The sequence below is a fragment of the Peromyscus maniculatus genome, chromosome 22 (genome assembly GCF_049852395.1).
Source record: "Peromyscus maniculatus bairdii isolate BWxNUB_F1_BW_parent chromosome 22, HU_Pman_BW_mat_3.1, whole genome shotgun sequence".
Taxonomy (NCBI): Eukaryota; Metazoa; Chordata; class Mammalia; order Rodentia; family Cricetidae; genus Peromyscus; species Peromyscus maniculatus.
This window is the reverse complement of record NC_134873.1, coordinates 16,480,870-16,497,129: the sequence shown is the minus strand read 5'-3', so window position 1 is coordinate 16,497,129 and position 16,260 is coordinate 16,480,870. Positions and strand designations below refer to the sequence as shown.

At 43.2% G+C, this 16,260-nt stretch overlaps 1 protein-coding gene across 1 annotated transcript in view; it reads left to right on the top strand.

The window, feature by feature from the left end:
- The window catches only part of Hadha (hydroxyacyl-CoA dehydrogenase trifunctional multienzyme complex subunit alpha), a 36,749-nt gene that overhangs the window by 4,495 nt on the left and 15,994 nt on the right, over window positions 1-16,260 (top strand). The window contains exons 2-10 of the mRNA XM_006994282.4: window positions 1,082-1,123; window positions 1,852-1,922; window positions 3,817-3,950; window positions 5,096-5,234; window positions 6,326-6,445; window positions 8,252-8,354; window positions 11,879-12,001; window positions 12,472-12,590; window positions 14,631-14,687. Coding sequence (XP_006994344.1) covers window positions 1,082-1,123; window positions 1,852-1,922; window positions 3,817-3,950; window positions 5,096-5,234; window positions 6,326-6,445; window positions 8,252-8,354; window positions 11,879-12,001; window positions 12,472-12,590; window positions 14,631-14,687 — 908 coding nt within the window. The remainder of the gene's footprint in view (window positions 1-1,081; window positions 1,124-1,851; window positions 1,923-3,816; window positions 3,951-5,095; window positions 5,235-6,325; window positions 6,446-8,251; window positions 8,355-11,878; window positions 12,002-12,471; window positions 12,591-14,630; window positions 14,688-16,260) is intronic.

The following is a 16,260-nucleotide window of genomic DNA, read 5'->3' as shown; positions in this document are numbered from 1 at the left end:
TCGGGTGATGATTCTCAACCTTCCTAATGCTGTGACCCTTTAGTACAGTTCCTCATGTTGTGGGGACCCCCAACCATAAAATTATTTTCATTGCTACTTCATAACTGTAACTTTGCTACTGTTATGAATCATAATGTAAATATCTGATACTCCGAGTGGCCTTTTTTGTTTCTTTGTTTGCTTAAGGTTTATTTTTATTTATGTGTTAGTGTGCAGGTGAGTGTATGCCACATGTGTGTGAGTGCCCATGGTGACCAAAACAGAGCATCAGATCCTCTGGAGTTGGAGCCTTTTAGCCAGCATGGGTGCTGGGAACCAAACTCAGGTTCTTTAGGAAAACAAGAAGCACTCTTTTTAAAGCATGCTTTTACTAGCTGGCCTGGAAATCACAGAGATCCACCTGCCTCTGCCTTCCCCAGTGTACAGTTACAGTGGTCAGAGGTCCTTAGTGGGTCTTGGGCCAAGGACACATACTCTGTGGTGGAGTGTTTGGTGGATAGGCCTGGGTTTGACCCCGAGTGGGGAACTGACAAGGGAACCACCGAAATGGATGTCACTAGGCTCAGGTAGGTGTTGACAGAACCCTCTGTTCTTCTGAAGGCCATGAGGAAAAGCTGTTACCTTACTTTTCTGGTTTCTAGAGAGAACTTGTACTCTCTGCTTGAGCTCATCTTCTTCCTTTAGCAACCTGGAGCCAGGTCGTGGTCACATGTCTCTGACTTTCTTTGTGGTTACCTAAGCCCATTTAGATAATCCATGATATGACCCTATATTAAGGTCGATCTTAATTCCATTGCAGTCTTAGCCCTTTGCCTGTAACACATTCACACATTCTAGAGATGTGATGTGTGCTCCTTTGTTTTTCTGGGGGAGGGGATCCTCCCCCTACCTTACTTACTATCTGGATCATCATTTGCCCTGATAATTAAAATGAGAAAGGTAATGGAGTAGCCACAATAATGGCCCAGAATACATTGCTCTGGTTTGGGTTTTATTGTTGTAAACTCTAGTTCTGCTGATCTGACAGTTATTATAGAAATTGTATTTCACAAAATAATTTTGAAACACTCTTTCCTTGCAGGCTGTATCTGCCGCAGCTTCACAGTATCTTCTGCTTTGCTGAGTAAGTTATCTTTCTTGTTTACATGCTTAACATTGCTTTTTATACTTTGATTTTTTTAAATTACAATATAGTGACATCATATCTCCCATTCACTTCCCTCCTCTGACTTCTCCACGCACCCCTCTTGCTCTCCCTCAGATTCACAGCCTCTTTGTCTTTATTATTGTATATGTGCATGTATGTATGTACATATGTACATGTATGCACATACATACATATACATCACTAAATATGCATATATGTGTGTGCCCCTAAATATGTGTGTGCGTATATGTGTGTACATACATATATGCACATACATATCCCAATATGTATGTATGTGTATATATTCCTAAGTGTGTGTGTGTGTTTGTGTGTGTTTGTGTGTGTGTATCCCTAGATATACACGTGCATATTTATAACAACAAAGAAAAAGAAGCCAAGGCAGTGAATTTGAGAGAACGAGGGGAGTGTGTGGGAGAGGTTGGAGGGAGGAAAGTGAATGGGGGATGTGTGTGTGTGTGTGTGTGTGTGTGTGTGTGTGTGTGTGTGTGTCTGTGTGTCTGTGTGTGTGTGTGTCTGTGTGTGTGTCTGTGTGTGTCTGTGTCTGTGTGTGTGTGTGTGTCCTAAATACAACCTGCTCAGTCCCTGTAATGGTACTTGTATGTATATATTTGATCTTAACATCACGTTGCTGACCTCTTTTACAATAAGCATGTTTAGAAACACATTTGTCTTCTCTTTTTTAGCCAGAAGCCATATTAATTATGGAGTCAAAGGAGATGTGGCAGTTATTCGGATTAACTCACCCAATTCAAAGGTACCTAAGCTTTTTTAGTTAATTTCTACCAACTACATTTATGAATCCTATCCTAAATATAAATGAAATTTACCTGTCTGGAAGTAGACCTGTCACATGGCTTTAAAGCTTTGTTAGTTATAGGCAGATGTTATGTATGAGAATTCCTTCCTGAGGTAAGGGGTGGTGCTGCACACCCTTAATCCCAGCACTTGGAGACAATTGCAGGCAGATCTCTGTGGGTTCTAGGCCAGCCTTATCTGCATAGTGAGTTTCAGGTCAGGTAGGACTACACAGTGAGACCCTGTCTCAATTAAAAAGAAGAAAAGAATAATTCCTTCTTGGTGGAATTAACACCAACACTGGAGAAGCAGAGGCAGGTGGATCTCTGTGATTTCCAGACCAGCCAGGGCTACAGAGTGAGACCTTATTTCAAAAGCAGACAGGGAAACCAAAAGCACTCCTTCTTATTGACTCTAGGCATCAGACTAATATCAAAGATTAATAAAACTAGCCTGTTATTGTATGGAATGAGAATGATAGAATAAGCTTGTTGATAAGACTTAACCTGCCTGTTTTAAACATACAGTGATTAAATCTACCTTCAGTGCCTGCCTGACATAGTCGTTACTCATAGTAAGTTGGCTGGGATAACGTGGACACTTGGCTCTCAAGCTTCCTGCAGGATCTGAATGACTCATAGAGTCTGCGTGCTAGAAATCAGGTTATGTGAGAATAGAACCTGGATCTTGGCAAATTCGACGGTACATCAGCAGCAGAACCTGTCCTTTGCCAACAATGCTTTGTTGCAGGAGTTCATTCTTTTCCCCATCTCAAATTGGTATAAAGGTGTCATACAGTAAAAAAAAAACCTTGCAGCTAGAAGCCTGTATGAAATAGAAGAAATTAAGCCAATCATGGTGGCCCATAGCACCTGAGAGGCACAAATAGGAAATTATCTAGGTCATCCTTGGCTACAGAGTTCAAGGCTAGCCTGGGCTCTATTAAGCCCTGTAAGAAGTAGAAGGACCTAGATGAAGCATTGGCAGCTATCACAAATTAATGATATAGGAGCTGGTTCCTTCACTGGCATTAGTCTATACTGACTAACCAATGATTCAAGTCTAAGAATTTTTTTCCCGATTTTCTGAAGTTGAATATATCTACAAAGTGAAGACCATACTGTCTAATTTTGATTCTTTTTTTTAATGTTATAGATTCCCCCTCCCCCGCCAATAAATATTTGTAGACTTAATTGTACCCTGCATATGTTCCGAACTCTTAGGAATATGACTGCATATTCGCTTTTTTATTTTTGTTTGTTTGTTTTGTGTGTGTGTGTGTGTGTGTGTATATGTGTGTGTGTGTGTGTGTGTGTGTGTGTGTGTGTGTGTGTGTGTGTGTGTGTATCCTGGATAGCCTGGAACTTTCTGTGTACTCTAGGCCAGCCTCAGACTCGCAGCAGCCTGCCTTGCTCTGCCTCTTGAGTTCTAGGATTTAGAAGGAAGCACCACCATGCCTGGCCATCGGAGTCCCCTTCCGAGGCCACCCCCACTGTTTCTGTATTGTGCACACATGAAGTATTTGGGGGTGACCGTGAAGTTGAGTCTCCTCCCGCCTTTCCTTGGGTAATAAGGATCAAACTGAGCTGTTGGGCTCACATGGCAAACACGTTCACCCACTGAGTGTCTTTCCGGCTCTTGAGACCGATTTTTAAAGGGAAGGGTACTAAGAGTTAGCTAAAGCCAGCTGACAGAAAGCGGTTGGGTTTCAGAGTTTCGGTCTGCCTGTGTCTGGGTTTTGTTTCCTTCCTTTTCTTCTCACATGTACGTCTGCTGCATAGACACACTTGGCAGTGATAGCGTGTACGTGATACTTGTACTTAAACCCTTAGGTGTGGCTGTTTCTCTTGTAGGTAAACACATTGAATAAAGAAGTTCAGTCAGAGTTTGTAGAAGTTATGAATGAAATCTGGGCCAATGACCAAATCAAAAGTGCTGTTCTTATCTCATCAAAGCCCGGCTGCTTCGTTGCAGGTGCCGATATCAAGTAAGTTTATCTTGATTAATTCCGTATTTTTAAATAAACTTTTTTTTTTCTTTTTAAGTTTCTCAATACAGGGTTTCTCTGTGTACCCACCATGGCTGTCCTGGAACTCGCTTTGTAGACCAGAATGGCCTCGAACTCACAGAGATCCGCCTGCCTCTCTGTCCCCAGTGCTGGGATTACAAGCCTGTGCCACCACCACCCGGCTAAATAAACCTTCTTTAAAAGAAGATAGAACTGAATTCTCCCAAAATTTGTGTTTGAAGTTATTTTCCAGAGTGTAATAAAGTTGATGAAAATAGAGGGACTTGCTGCTTAAATCGTAAATGACTAAATACAGCCTTTCCTTACGTTAGCCAAGAACGAGTGGCCAGTTTTCATCCATCAGACCAGCAAACATGTAAAAATTTGGTAGAAATCCCAACTGGAATAGCCACTTTGGAGTACAGTTTGTCAGTATTTAGTCAAATCAGAACTCCAAGGGCTGGGGAGATGGCTCCGGTGGGATGCCTGCTGCTAGACCAAGGGCCTGAGTTTGAACCCCAGCATCCACACCAAAGCAGGGCACGGTGAGTTTGATGGGTCACCCTGTCTCAAAAATAAGAAGTGCAGAAGCCACCTGACGGTCGTTGACCTCCACGTGTGCCTGCACAGGTGAGCAAACACACACGCACGCACGCACGCACGCACGCAGGACAGGGAGCAGCACGTGTGTTCCAGCCACATACTCTCGTCTAGGCATGTATACTAAAGAAATCTTACTCTCTGATCATAAGGGTGTGTGTAGAAGAATAGCCAGTCCTGTGTAGGGAGCGATAATGAAGCCTTTGAAACCAGCTGTGAGTCAGTGGGGAAACAGATAGGTAAAGACCACAGAACAGCTTAAAGAGGATAGCTGGATCCAGAACATAACCTTAGAACTGTCTGATAGTGAAAATATTTACCAGGTGATGTTCTTGTTAGAGCTTTGTGGTCAATGGTTTGTTACGGAAGCCAAAGAAATTGTGTAACATGTTCCATTTTATGTTTGAAGACTCGCTGCCAAATATTGATGTATGCTGAGATAAGTATATAGTGGGTGAAGTCTTATACAGAGTGGGATACAGTTTCATCTCTCTTCTTGTGTTGTTCTTTTTGTCCTACTACAGCATGCTAGCCTCTTGCACAACCCCCCAGGAAGCAACGCGGATATCACAGGAAGGACAGAGAATGTTCGAGAAACTTGAGAAGTCCCCAAAGCCCGTTGTAGCCGCCATCAGTGGGTCCTGCTTGGGAGGAGGACTTGAGGTATGGCTGTATTCCAGAGCTGTGCAGACTGTCCCCTACTGCTGCCATGTGCCACCGTGAGCCTTTAGGCCACCGCTTGTCCTGCAGAAAAGTCCTCTGAGTAGAATCGGCTTTATTTTAGCTGTGACACGTCTGAGTGGGTTCAATTCTTAATTCATGACAAGCATCAAGTGACACAGAACAGTGAGCCAAGGAGTACTGTTTCCATTTACCGCTGAGATTTGAACTGCACCATGAAGTCTTTCTCACGTCTGAATACCTGGTTCAGGTTCACAAGACAAAGATTCAGAAGTGTGACCTATGTTCATGTTCTTACATCTGATTGAGACCTTCAAAGCCTAATACATGTTAAGTCTCATGAGAGAGAGTTTCTTGTGAATAGATAAATAGTAAAGATGATAAGATTGAAGAGAAGAGATTTCTTTTTGTTTTTTTGAGACAAGATCTCACTATGTAGAACAAGGTTAACCTTCAGAATATTTTTAAGAACAGCAATCTGGGCCTGGAGAGGTGGCTCAGAGTTTAAGAGCACTGACTGCTCTTCCAGAGGTCCTGAGTTCAGTTCCTGGCAACTTTACAGTAACTCACAACCATTTATAATGAGATCTGGTGCCCTCTTCTGGTGGGCAGGGGTATATGTAGACAGAGCACTGTATACATAATTAATAAATAAATCTTAAAAAAAAAAAAAAAAAAAAAACGAACAGCAGCTGGGAAAAGGGTTAGTAATGAAAATGGGTAGAAAAGGTAAATAGTAACATGCCAGATTTCAGCCTAGCAAATCATGATTTACTTTGTGGTATATTCCTGCTTTATAGTTTTGTTGTTTTGTTTTGTTTTTCGAGACAAGGTTTTTCTGTGTAGTTTTCGTGCCCGTCCTGGAGTCCTGGATCTCGCTCTGTAGATCAGGCTGGCCTCGAACTCACAGAGATCTGCCTGGCTTTGCCTCCTGAGTGCTGGGATTAAAGACGTATACTACCACTGCCCAGCTATTCCTGCTTTATAAATAATCCTTAGGCCTGCCAGCCTAGAGGCTAAAATGGCACAGTTACATTTTCTGATGTTGGAATTTTTCTTTGATTTCTCTGAAGCTCGCCATAGCATGCCAATACAGAATAGCCACAAAAGACAGGAAAACAGTGTTGGGTGTCCCTGAAGTGTTGCTGGGGATCTTACCAGGAGCCGGAGGTACCCAAAGACTGCCCAAAATGGTGAGTTTCAGATCTTCCAACACCGTAAACTTGAGCTGTACGTAAATACCCCTTTAGATCTACTCCATCTACAAAGTACATAATATAGACACTCACTGTAGAATTCAGGACCTAAGTAAGTTAGGAATATAGAAGATCGTTGAGATTTTTTTTTTTATTCCTGATGCTTATTTTTTTCAGTTCTACAGAATTGTTGATAAGAGGGTAAAGATGATAAGCCTTGCTTTTCCAGAACATTAATTTGTTCCTCTTCTCACGGCATCTCTTTAATAGTTTTTCAAAGCCATGGGTCATAGTTTATGATGAGTATGAGACAGAGCTTTCCCATCTTTCAATGATTTAGACCATGTCCTTGCTGTATTTAAAGGACCAAAAAAAGATGCAGCAAGCTTCTCAGTTTCTAAGGAAAGGAGGAGGAGAGTCGTCTCTGGAGGCTGCAGAGAAATTTCCTGTCAAACCAGAGGGCAGAGCCTCTTAGGGTCTAGCACTGTAGATTCCTCAGTGAAAGAGCAAGTGTGCCCCCCGAGAGTTCATACAGTGCGGGTGGGGAAAGAAGATTTGGTTGTAGCCTAGACTGGCCTCAAACTCTTGTCCATCCCCCTGCCTCACTCTCCCAAGTACTGGAATAACACATACCAAGCTAGTAATTAGTCATACACATTTCTTTATAAGAATTGTCTATAAGATGTCTACACACACACACACACACACACACACACACATACACAAAAGATGTCTTGACACAAAAAATTTTGTTGAATTTCATTTACTTATGTTGCTAGGAATTCTTTCATTTTTGTTGTGATTGGTTATGTTTTGGTTTTTTGTTTGTTTGTTTGTTTTTAAGCCAGAGTCTCTCTATGTAGTCCTGACTGTCCTGGAACTCACTACATAGACCAGGCTGGCCTAGATCTCACAGAGATCCTCCTTGCCTCTGCTTCCTGAGTGCTGGGATTAAAGGCATATGCCTCCACACCTAGCTGGTTTTGTTTTGGGTGTTTTGTTGTTTTGTTCTGAGTCGAAGTCTTCTCTGCAGCTCAGACAGGCCTTGAGTCTACCATTCTCCTGCCTCAGACTTCCAAGATCAGAGATTATAGAACAAACCATGCCCCTGGCTAGAAGTCAGTTTTCTAGAATAGTATCAGTTGAGCTGCATTGTTAAATTCAAACTTCTTTCTGAAGTCTTTGTAAAAATATCAGGTTTCCCATCTCAGAGTCTGCACTCTAGTTCCAATATTGGAATTTTTCAGAGGTAGGGATGCTAAGAATTGAACCCATGGTCTTATGCATGCCAAGCAGGCACTCTAACCACTGAGCTACCTCCTCGACTCCAGAGGTTTAAACACTGTGTCAATAATGGAGAACAGATTGAGGTCTGCAGTTCAGTTCACATAAAATGAATTCGCTACCTCATCAATTCCTTATGCTGCTGAATTTAAAAGATACCATAAAGACATTTTTTTCTTCAGCAGGACATCTAATCTCAAAACTTAAAAGTGTATTAGTGTATAAAATTTAATTTACTGATAAGAGAACATAAAGCCGGTCTGACTTTTCTCCTTTTTTAGAAAAAATGACTGTTTGTTTGTTTATATTGGGTGTTCCTGCACCCGTGTGCCGTGGTGCACACGTGGAGGTCAGAGGGCATCTCAGGAGTCAGTTCTCTCCTGCCATGAGAGCCCAGGAACTAAACTCGGGGCGTCAGCCTCAATAGCAAGCCCCACTTCTGTAGTGTGCTGACTGGTGACTTGTGAACTGACTCCCACCCTTGTTTCCCCCGCACCCTGGCTCTCGCTCACATGTTAGGTGGGTGTGCCTGCTGCATTTGACATGATGCTGACGGGTAGAAACATTCGCGCAGACAGAGCAAAGAAGATGGGATTGGTGGACCAGCTGGTGGAACCCCTGGGTAAGTGTTAGCATGACTCGGATTGGGTCTTACAGAGTTGCCTGTTTCCTGAAGGATTTGATCTCTTGAATATTAGTCAGGATGAAACTCAAAACTCTTAAGAAGGAAGTAACAGCACTTGAGGAGTGACATTTCCTAAGAGCTTTACTAAATCATTTTCAACCCCACCCTGGTTTCTATTACTTGGATACCAAGAATATAGGATCAGTTCAGTCATTAGTGTTAGTTATAAATTATCTGTGTTACTATCCATGTGTAAGCCTCCTTCAGTCCCTGGTGGGCAGTTCTTTGTTTTATTTGTTGTTTTCATTTGGAGTGTGTGGGATCAAACCAGGGTCTTCTGCACTCTGGGCCAATACTCTACCACTGAGCTACATCCCTGCCCTGTGTTTTAATAAATAATACAATAAACACGGGAAATAGCCGACCTCACAATGTTAACATATGGTGTCTACTTATGTGCTACTTTCATACAATTTCTGCTGGCAGTAGAAACCTCGGAAATGTCCATTCATCACTGCCTGGTGTTTCTTAAATGTCAGCGTTAAGCTATTACTTAAGGCTCAGTGTGGTGGCTCATGCCTGTAATCCGGCATTTAGAAGATTGTGACAAATGAACCATGAGTTTGAGCCACCAGGGGCCACATAGTGTAGAAAGTTCTAAGCCAGAGCTTAGATGATGAGCTTTGGGGTTGTTCAGGTTTGAGCCTGTTCTGCGTGAAACTGCAGTCTTTTTTGTGGATTCTTGCCTACATGCCAGAAGAGGGCACCAGATCTCATTACAGATGGTTGTGAGCCACCATGTGGTTGCTGGGAATTGAACTCAGGACCTCTGGAAGAACAGCGAGGGCTTTTAACCTCTCAGCCATCCCTTCAGTCTCTTTTTTTGGATTTTTAAGGCTTTTCTACCCAGATTGCCGTGTTCTCTATAGGGAGTCTGTAGATGTAACCAACCGTCTTATTAAATAAGAAACACAGAACCAATGTAAAAGAGAAAGCCGAGAGGTCAGAGCTCAGAGCTAAAATCTCACCCTTCCTCCTGCGGTGCTCCTAGCTCTCCGAAAGAGATGGGTTTTATATGTACATTGGAAGAATGGGTTTTGTTTGAAATTTTAGGCAGTCTGACAATGGAACAACTGTATGAGAAGGTTAATATTGATCGAATTATGCAGTTTATTACCATGCTTATGCTTTTAAATCAGAAAGAAGTTAGATACCAAGCCAGTAGCACAATCCACAAAAGACCCCAAAATACCAAATTAAAAAACAAAAACCCCATCCCTCTGCAAGAACAGTGTTCTTAACAACCGAGCCAACTTCTCCAGCCCCTTGTTTTTGTTTTTTAAGGTTTTATTTATGTGCATGTGTGTATCTGTATGTGGGTATGCCCATCATGTGTGTGCAGGTGCCTTTGGAGGCCAGAAGAGGGCATTGGCTCCCATGAAGCCAGCGTTACTGGGGGTTGTGAGGGGCACCTGCCTGCTGAGGAAGCCTTGAACAAACAGGCTTTGTGGAGCCTGGCAGAAGAGACGGCATGGAAGTAGGGGAAAGTGTCTTTAAGATTCTGTTTTTCTTAGTACAGCTAATGCCCTGAGGTAGAGGCCTAGGAGGGAAAGTATCTGGGCAGGAGTGGAAATGTGAGTGAGAACATAGCCAGCCCAGGAGACCTGTGTCCTTGTCTGTACCTCCCTTGGGGACTGTGGTGTATGGCCACACTCCAAGTGTGGTATAAGGAAGGCAGTATTTCCCATGCCATATTCCCAGTGCCATATCTGTCCCCTCAGGGAGTACCTCAGCTGGTCACAGTTCTTTGACTAAAAGGTGTAGGCCACCAGCCATCCTGTGCTGGTGTTCTTTCGCGCTTCTGTAGTGGTCTTTCCTGGCCTTAGGTAGTTTTCTTCATGGATGTGCTGAACAGCGCTAGCCAGAGTTAAGGAGCCCTCTGGGTAGACTGTTGTGTGTCACATGCTCTGCAGCATTCTGCTCTCAGAGTCTGGTGACCTTGAGCGCCCTGCCAGATGATAATGCTGTTGACTTTTCTGGATTCCCGAGTTTGGGCCATTTTGAAGTTAAAGGTCTAGTTATGATTCCTCCTCCTCTGCTTGAGTTCAGACAGAACAGACGTCTTACTAGGGAGTAGTTAGACACTTGTAGTCAGTTCTTCCCCCTAAGTCTCTTTTACATCCACCCACTCCTCCAGTGTGACTGGGGCAGACTTTCAGTCGAGAGCCTGGATGGTGGCAGTTTTCATAGCCCTAGAAATTCTGTTTTTTGGATTTCTCGGCTTCGCCATTTTTTGTCTGTTTGTTTTTTAGTGTGCTAAGGATGGAACCAAGTCTCATACATGCTAATCATACACCACTGAGCTATGCACATAATCTAATTCCTGCTTCCAACAGGCTCACAAACTGGCAGATGCCGTAAATGGGAAGTTAGTTGATGTCTTAGTTAGGGTCACTATTACTGTGATGAAATACTATGACCAAAAACAACTTGGGAGGAAAGGGTTTATTTCACCCACAGTTCCATATCACTGTTCACCATCAGAAGCAGTGAGGACAGGAACTCACACAGGACAGGAACCTGGAGGCAGGAGCTGATGCAGAGGCCATGGAAGGGTGCTGCTTACTGACTTGCTCCTCCTGGCTTACTCAGCTTCCTCCTCCTGGCTTACTCAGCTTCCTTTTTTAGAGATCCCAGGACCACCATCCCTGGGATAGCACCACCCACAGTGGGCTGGGCCCTCCCCCGTCGATCACTAATTAAGAAAATGCCCTACAGGCCTGCCTACAGCCCCATCTTATGGAGGCATTTTCTTGGGGTTCCCTCTTCTCAGAAGACTTTCACTTGTGCTGAGTTGACGTAAAACGAGCCAGCACATCTCCACATTGTTGCAAGACCCTCCTGTATACAGGTCCTTTGTGTGCTAACCATTGGGTCATGAGACCCCACCACCTTTCTGAGCCAGCCCTTTGAGCCTCTGCACTGCTGTTCCATCGGGGAAACTGGCTTTGTGTGCCTCTCCCTTCTAATCTGTTCTGTGTGGCCCTGAAGGTCTGATGTCTCACTTTCCTCCTAGTAGCATCCCTTGGCTCGAGCCAAGTCCAGTAGTCAGTCAGTCCACACCCCAAAGCTATGATACACCAAAGAACAAAGCGACCAGCCATCCCCTAAGATAGGCTGTTCCCTCTAGAACTCTAGTCCTCAGGGTTCTGCAGCACCTTACACATAATTTTACAGCTTGCTTGTTTGTTTGTTTTCTTCTAGTTAACTAGGAGTACAGGCCCCACGAGACCTACTACATCCTGCAGAAGTAAAGACAGACTGACAGTGTTTGGGACCCTTCTTCCTCTTAGAGTCCATTGTTACACCTTTGTTCACAATTGTTTCCAGAGTTCCCATACCACTTAGCACCTAGTGTGAAAGGAGGCTGTGTGGGAGGATTCCTCGGCCTAGGACTAGTCTAAGCTTGATTGGCATTCCAGTCCTTGGGATCACCCTGTTGTTTTATTTTCTTTCTACAGGACCAGGAGTAAAGCCTTCAGAGGAAAGGACAATTGAATACCTAGAGGAAGTTGCAATTACTTTTGCCAAAGGCCTGGCTGATAGGAAGGTCTCTGCAAAGCAAAGCAAAGGCCTGATGGACAGTAAGTGTCTTTGTTAGCAGCGCACAGCAGGGCTGCTTCTTGCCTGAGCTTTCCCTGGATTCAGAATGAGCCTGAGCTGGGCTGTGAGAGACCCTGCCTCAAAAAGAAAAGAGAGCGAGGTGAATGTGCTGTATGAAGTCAGCCTTAAAGAGCACAACTCTGCCTCATGGTCAGATCCTCAGCCTTATACTGGCTGCTAAGGCCATTGTTTAAAGGCTTGTTATTTTGGAAAACTTGAAACATTAATACAAAAGTAGATTATAACTGTGTAATAAAGCTACAAGTCCCCAGACCAGGCCTTAACACTGGTCAAGTCACTAAAGCGCGTTAAGACAGCACAGTGCAGAGGTTGACGTTTAGGTTGTGTTCCTTCACATGCTAGAATTACTCTGTTGCTATAGAGTCTGAAAACAAATGGGCAGGGAGCCCTGGTTCGTGCCAGTGAAATCTGACTACATTTTACCTTCCAGAGCTGACGTCATACGCCATGACTATTCCATTTGTCAGACAACAGATTTACAAAACAGTGGAAGAGAAGGTGAAAAAGCAGACCAAAGGCCTTTACCCTGCACCTCTGAAAATAATCGATGTGAGTCTGCCCGCTGTGCCCACCTTTTCCATATCTCCTCCTCTCTGATGAAGCAGTACTCTTTATTGTGATCCTGAACAATGTATGTCAATACATTTTGCTTGTGTGTTTGTTTCTTGAGGAAGAGTCTCACTGTGTAGCTCTGTAGCCCAGGCTGGCCTCAAACTCAGAGGCTATGCCTCTGTCTCCCAAGTGCTAGGATTAAAGGCGTGCACACCATGGACCCAGCCAGTACTTAATTCTGTTTCGTTTGTTTGGTTTTTCATTTTATTTTGTTTTGTTTTTCCAGACAGAGTTTCTTTGTGTAGCACTGGCTGTCCTGAAACTTGCTCTGTACACCAGCCTGGCCTTGAACTCACAAAGATCCACCTGCTAATGATAATTTTTTAAAAAGACATTCCCATTTCTATAATTACTAGGAAGACCTGATGATATAAAGGCAGCATGAAAAGATGAAGGAAGATAATTAAAAGGTTTTTAATTTAAATTTACAGCACTTTCATTTAATTTAAAAGACTTTAAAACTTAGAACTGGGCTGGAGAGATGGCTCGGCAGTTAAGAGCACTGACTGCTCTTCCCAGATTCAATTCCCAGCACCCACATGGCAGCTAACAACTGTCTCTAACTCCATTTCCAGGGGATCTGACACCTTCATACCAACACACATAAACTAGAGAGAGAGAGAGAGAGAGAGAGAGAGTGAGTTAGCAAAAATGAATTAATCAATTTTACCTTGTCCGGTACTGTTAGTCATTTTCATTTGGTCAAAGAGGATTAGGAGAGACAAAATAGAGCTACCAGTCAGCCTGCTGTCTTGATAAGTTTGAGTAAGACTCTGAAATACAATTAACTAAAAATAGGATGGCATAAGAAGCTTAACAAACAGAGAGATGATGAGTTTACAAATGACAGGAAATTGGAGTTTAATGAATTTGGGGTTTGTTTGGTTTCATGTCATATATATAAATTATGGTGGTTGGGTTTAGCGTCATTTCTCTTTTTTTTTTTTTTGTTGTTGTTGTTTGTTTGTTTTTGTTTTTGTTTTTCAAGACACAGCTTTCTTTGTATAGTCCTGGCTGTCCTGGAACTTGCTTCATAGACCAGGCTGGCCTCGAACTCACCGAGATCCACCTGCCTCCACCTCTGAGTGCTGGGATTAAAGGGGTGTGCCACCACTGCCAAGCCCGAGAGGGTCATTCTTTGTCTTTTTTATTTACCACCGTACATGGGATAGCACTTACCCCAAATGTAAAGTTGAATTGTATATAATTCCGTGTTAAGGTGACTAACAAAATCACCACACATCTGAAAGCACAGAGAAACCAGCAGAGAGCGCTGTCCTTAGAAAGAAGCTGGAGGAATAGTTTAAGGTTCCCTTTCCTCAGTTCAGCAGCAGCCTCAGAGACAGTTGATGAAGTGCAGCCCTAATTAGTCTTAACAATAAAAACCCGGAGTCAGATATAGAAGGTGAAAGCTGAAAGATCAACAGCCACCGGAGAGTTCTTACCTCTGTGAAATCTGAGACCGAATGGGCTGAGGCAAATACTGTCTCCACCTGCCTTATATTCCTGTCTCTGCCTCTCTAGTCCTGAGATTAAAGGCATGAGCCTCCCAGGTGCTGGAATTAAAGGCATGACCCACCACCACCACCACCACCACCACCACCACCACCACCACCACTGGGCTCTTGTTTCTCTTTTAGACTGATTCAGTCTCGTGTAGCCCAGGGTGGCCTTGAACTCCTGATCTTCCTGCTTCCTCCTCCCAAGTGCTGGGATTGAAGGTGTGTGCCACCACTGCCTGGCCTCTACAGTTAACTGGTGGCTAGCTCTGCCCTCCGATCTGCAGGCAAGCTTTATTTGTCAGAACACAAACAAGTTGATCAGGTTAGAGCAGCCAGGTGTTCAGTTCCTGCCCTCGAAAAGCTGGATCCGTGACCTACTCTCTGATGTCTAATCACACTGGCTGTTTTGTTCAGCATTATTTTACATTTAGCCATTCTGCTCCAACACTGAATAATTGCATTTGTGGTTTTTTAGGCTGTGAAGGCTGGACTCGAGCAAGGAAATGATGCTGGTTATCTTGCTGAATCACAGGTAAAATGATCTCCAATTTAACTGTAGAAAACTAAAGACCAAAAGCTCTGTTTAAAGCCGAAAATGTATGTGCATAAACTGTACTATACGTAACAAGGTACTGCATATGAAAATGTATGTGCATAAACTGTACTATATGTATCAAGGTACTGCGTATGAAAATGTATGTGCATAAACTGTACTATATGTAACAAGGTACTGTGTATGAAAATGTGTGTGCATAAACTGTACTATATATATCAAGGTACTGTGTATGAAACAAGTACCTTTTTTCCCCAGTGGTCATGCTTCTGATTAGCCTCAGTGGTTGAGTAGACCTGAGAATGATGGTGTCGTCTGCAGGTGCTTGAAACTGCTCAGTAATGAGAGCAGGAGCAGGAGCCCCTTCAGAACCAGTCCCTTGAATGACTTTAGTCTGCACCTGGGCTGATTTTGTTGTGACAGAGTGGATACAGTGAGGGCTGGGCATGTAGGTCAGTGTAGAGCGATTACCCAAGGCCCTAGGTCCAACCCAAATACCACAGAGGAAAAGGGAAAAGCAAACACTGGTTTACATATATATATATTGCTTACTGAGGCTTAAAGGTGCAACACTTTTGATGAACTAGAAAAGAAAAGGTGTTTTGCACTCAGAAACAAAGAAGCACATGCCGACTAGTCTCCCCCTTTCACTTTTCTCGAAAGTTAGTGGTATGCCAGATTTAAGGGAGTGATGGGTAATTTAAGTTTTATGCAATCATTGAAGAATTTGATGACAGGACAGAAAGTACTCTGAAGCGCTCAGGGAATGCTCTAGAAAACCATTTATTATGCATTATTCATGCATTCCTCATATTTTAAACATCATAACCAGGTCTACACACACACACACACACACACACACACACACACACACACACACACACACACACACGTATGCACAGAGAAACAGAAGCAGCGTATGTTTCAGAATTCAGTAGCTGTCCTCACTGCGTGTAGCTGCCCCTCCCGTGTCCTGCATCCAACTACTGAACAAAAGCTTTCAGGAAAGAAGATTGCTGGGATCAAGAGAGTGGCGGGGAGGGTGATAGGGTGGATGTGACCAGTGTATTATATACATATAAAAATTTTGAAATTAGGGGCTGGAGAGATGGCTCAGAGGTTAAGAGCACTGACTGCTCTTCCAGAGGTCCCGGGTTCAATTCCCAGCAACCACATGGTGGCTCACAACCATGAGATCTGGTGCCCTCTTCTGGTGTGCAGACATACATACAGGCAGAACACTGTATATATAATAAATAAGTAAATCTTTAAAAAAAATTTTGAGATTACATTTGTACTGAACATGTAGAGACTTGTTAGCAACTAAGTATATGTAATATTTATCTCATTAGGTGCTGTAGGTAATCTAGAGTCAACTTGAAATACAGAGGATGTGTACATACTGTATTATTTTATGTAAAGAATTTGAGGGTTTGTGGATTATGGCTCTCCTAAGGTCCTGAAACCTGTGTTTGCATGAATTCCAAGGAGCAGCTGTACTTGTTATTTTATGTGTATATATATGAAACACTTTTTATATAAACCACCTATC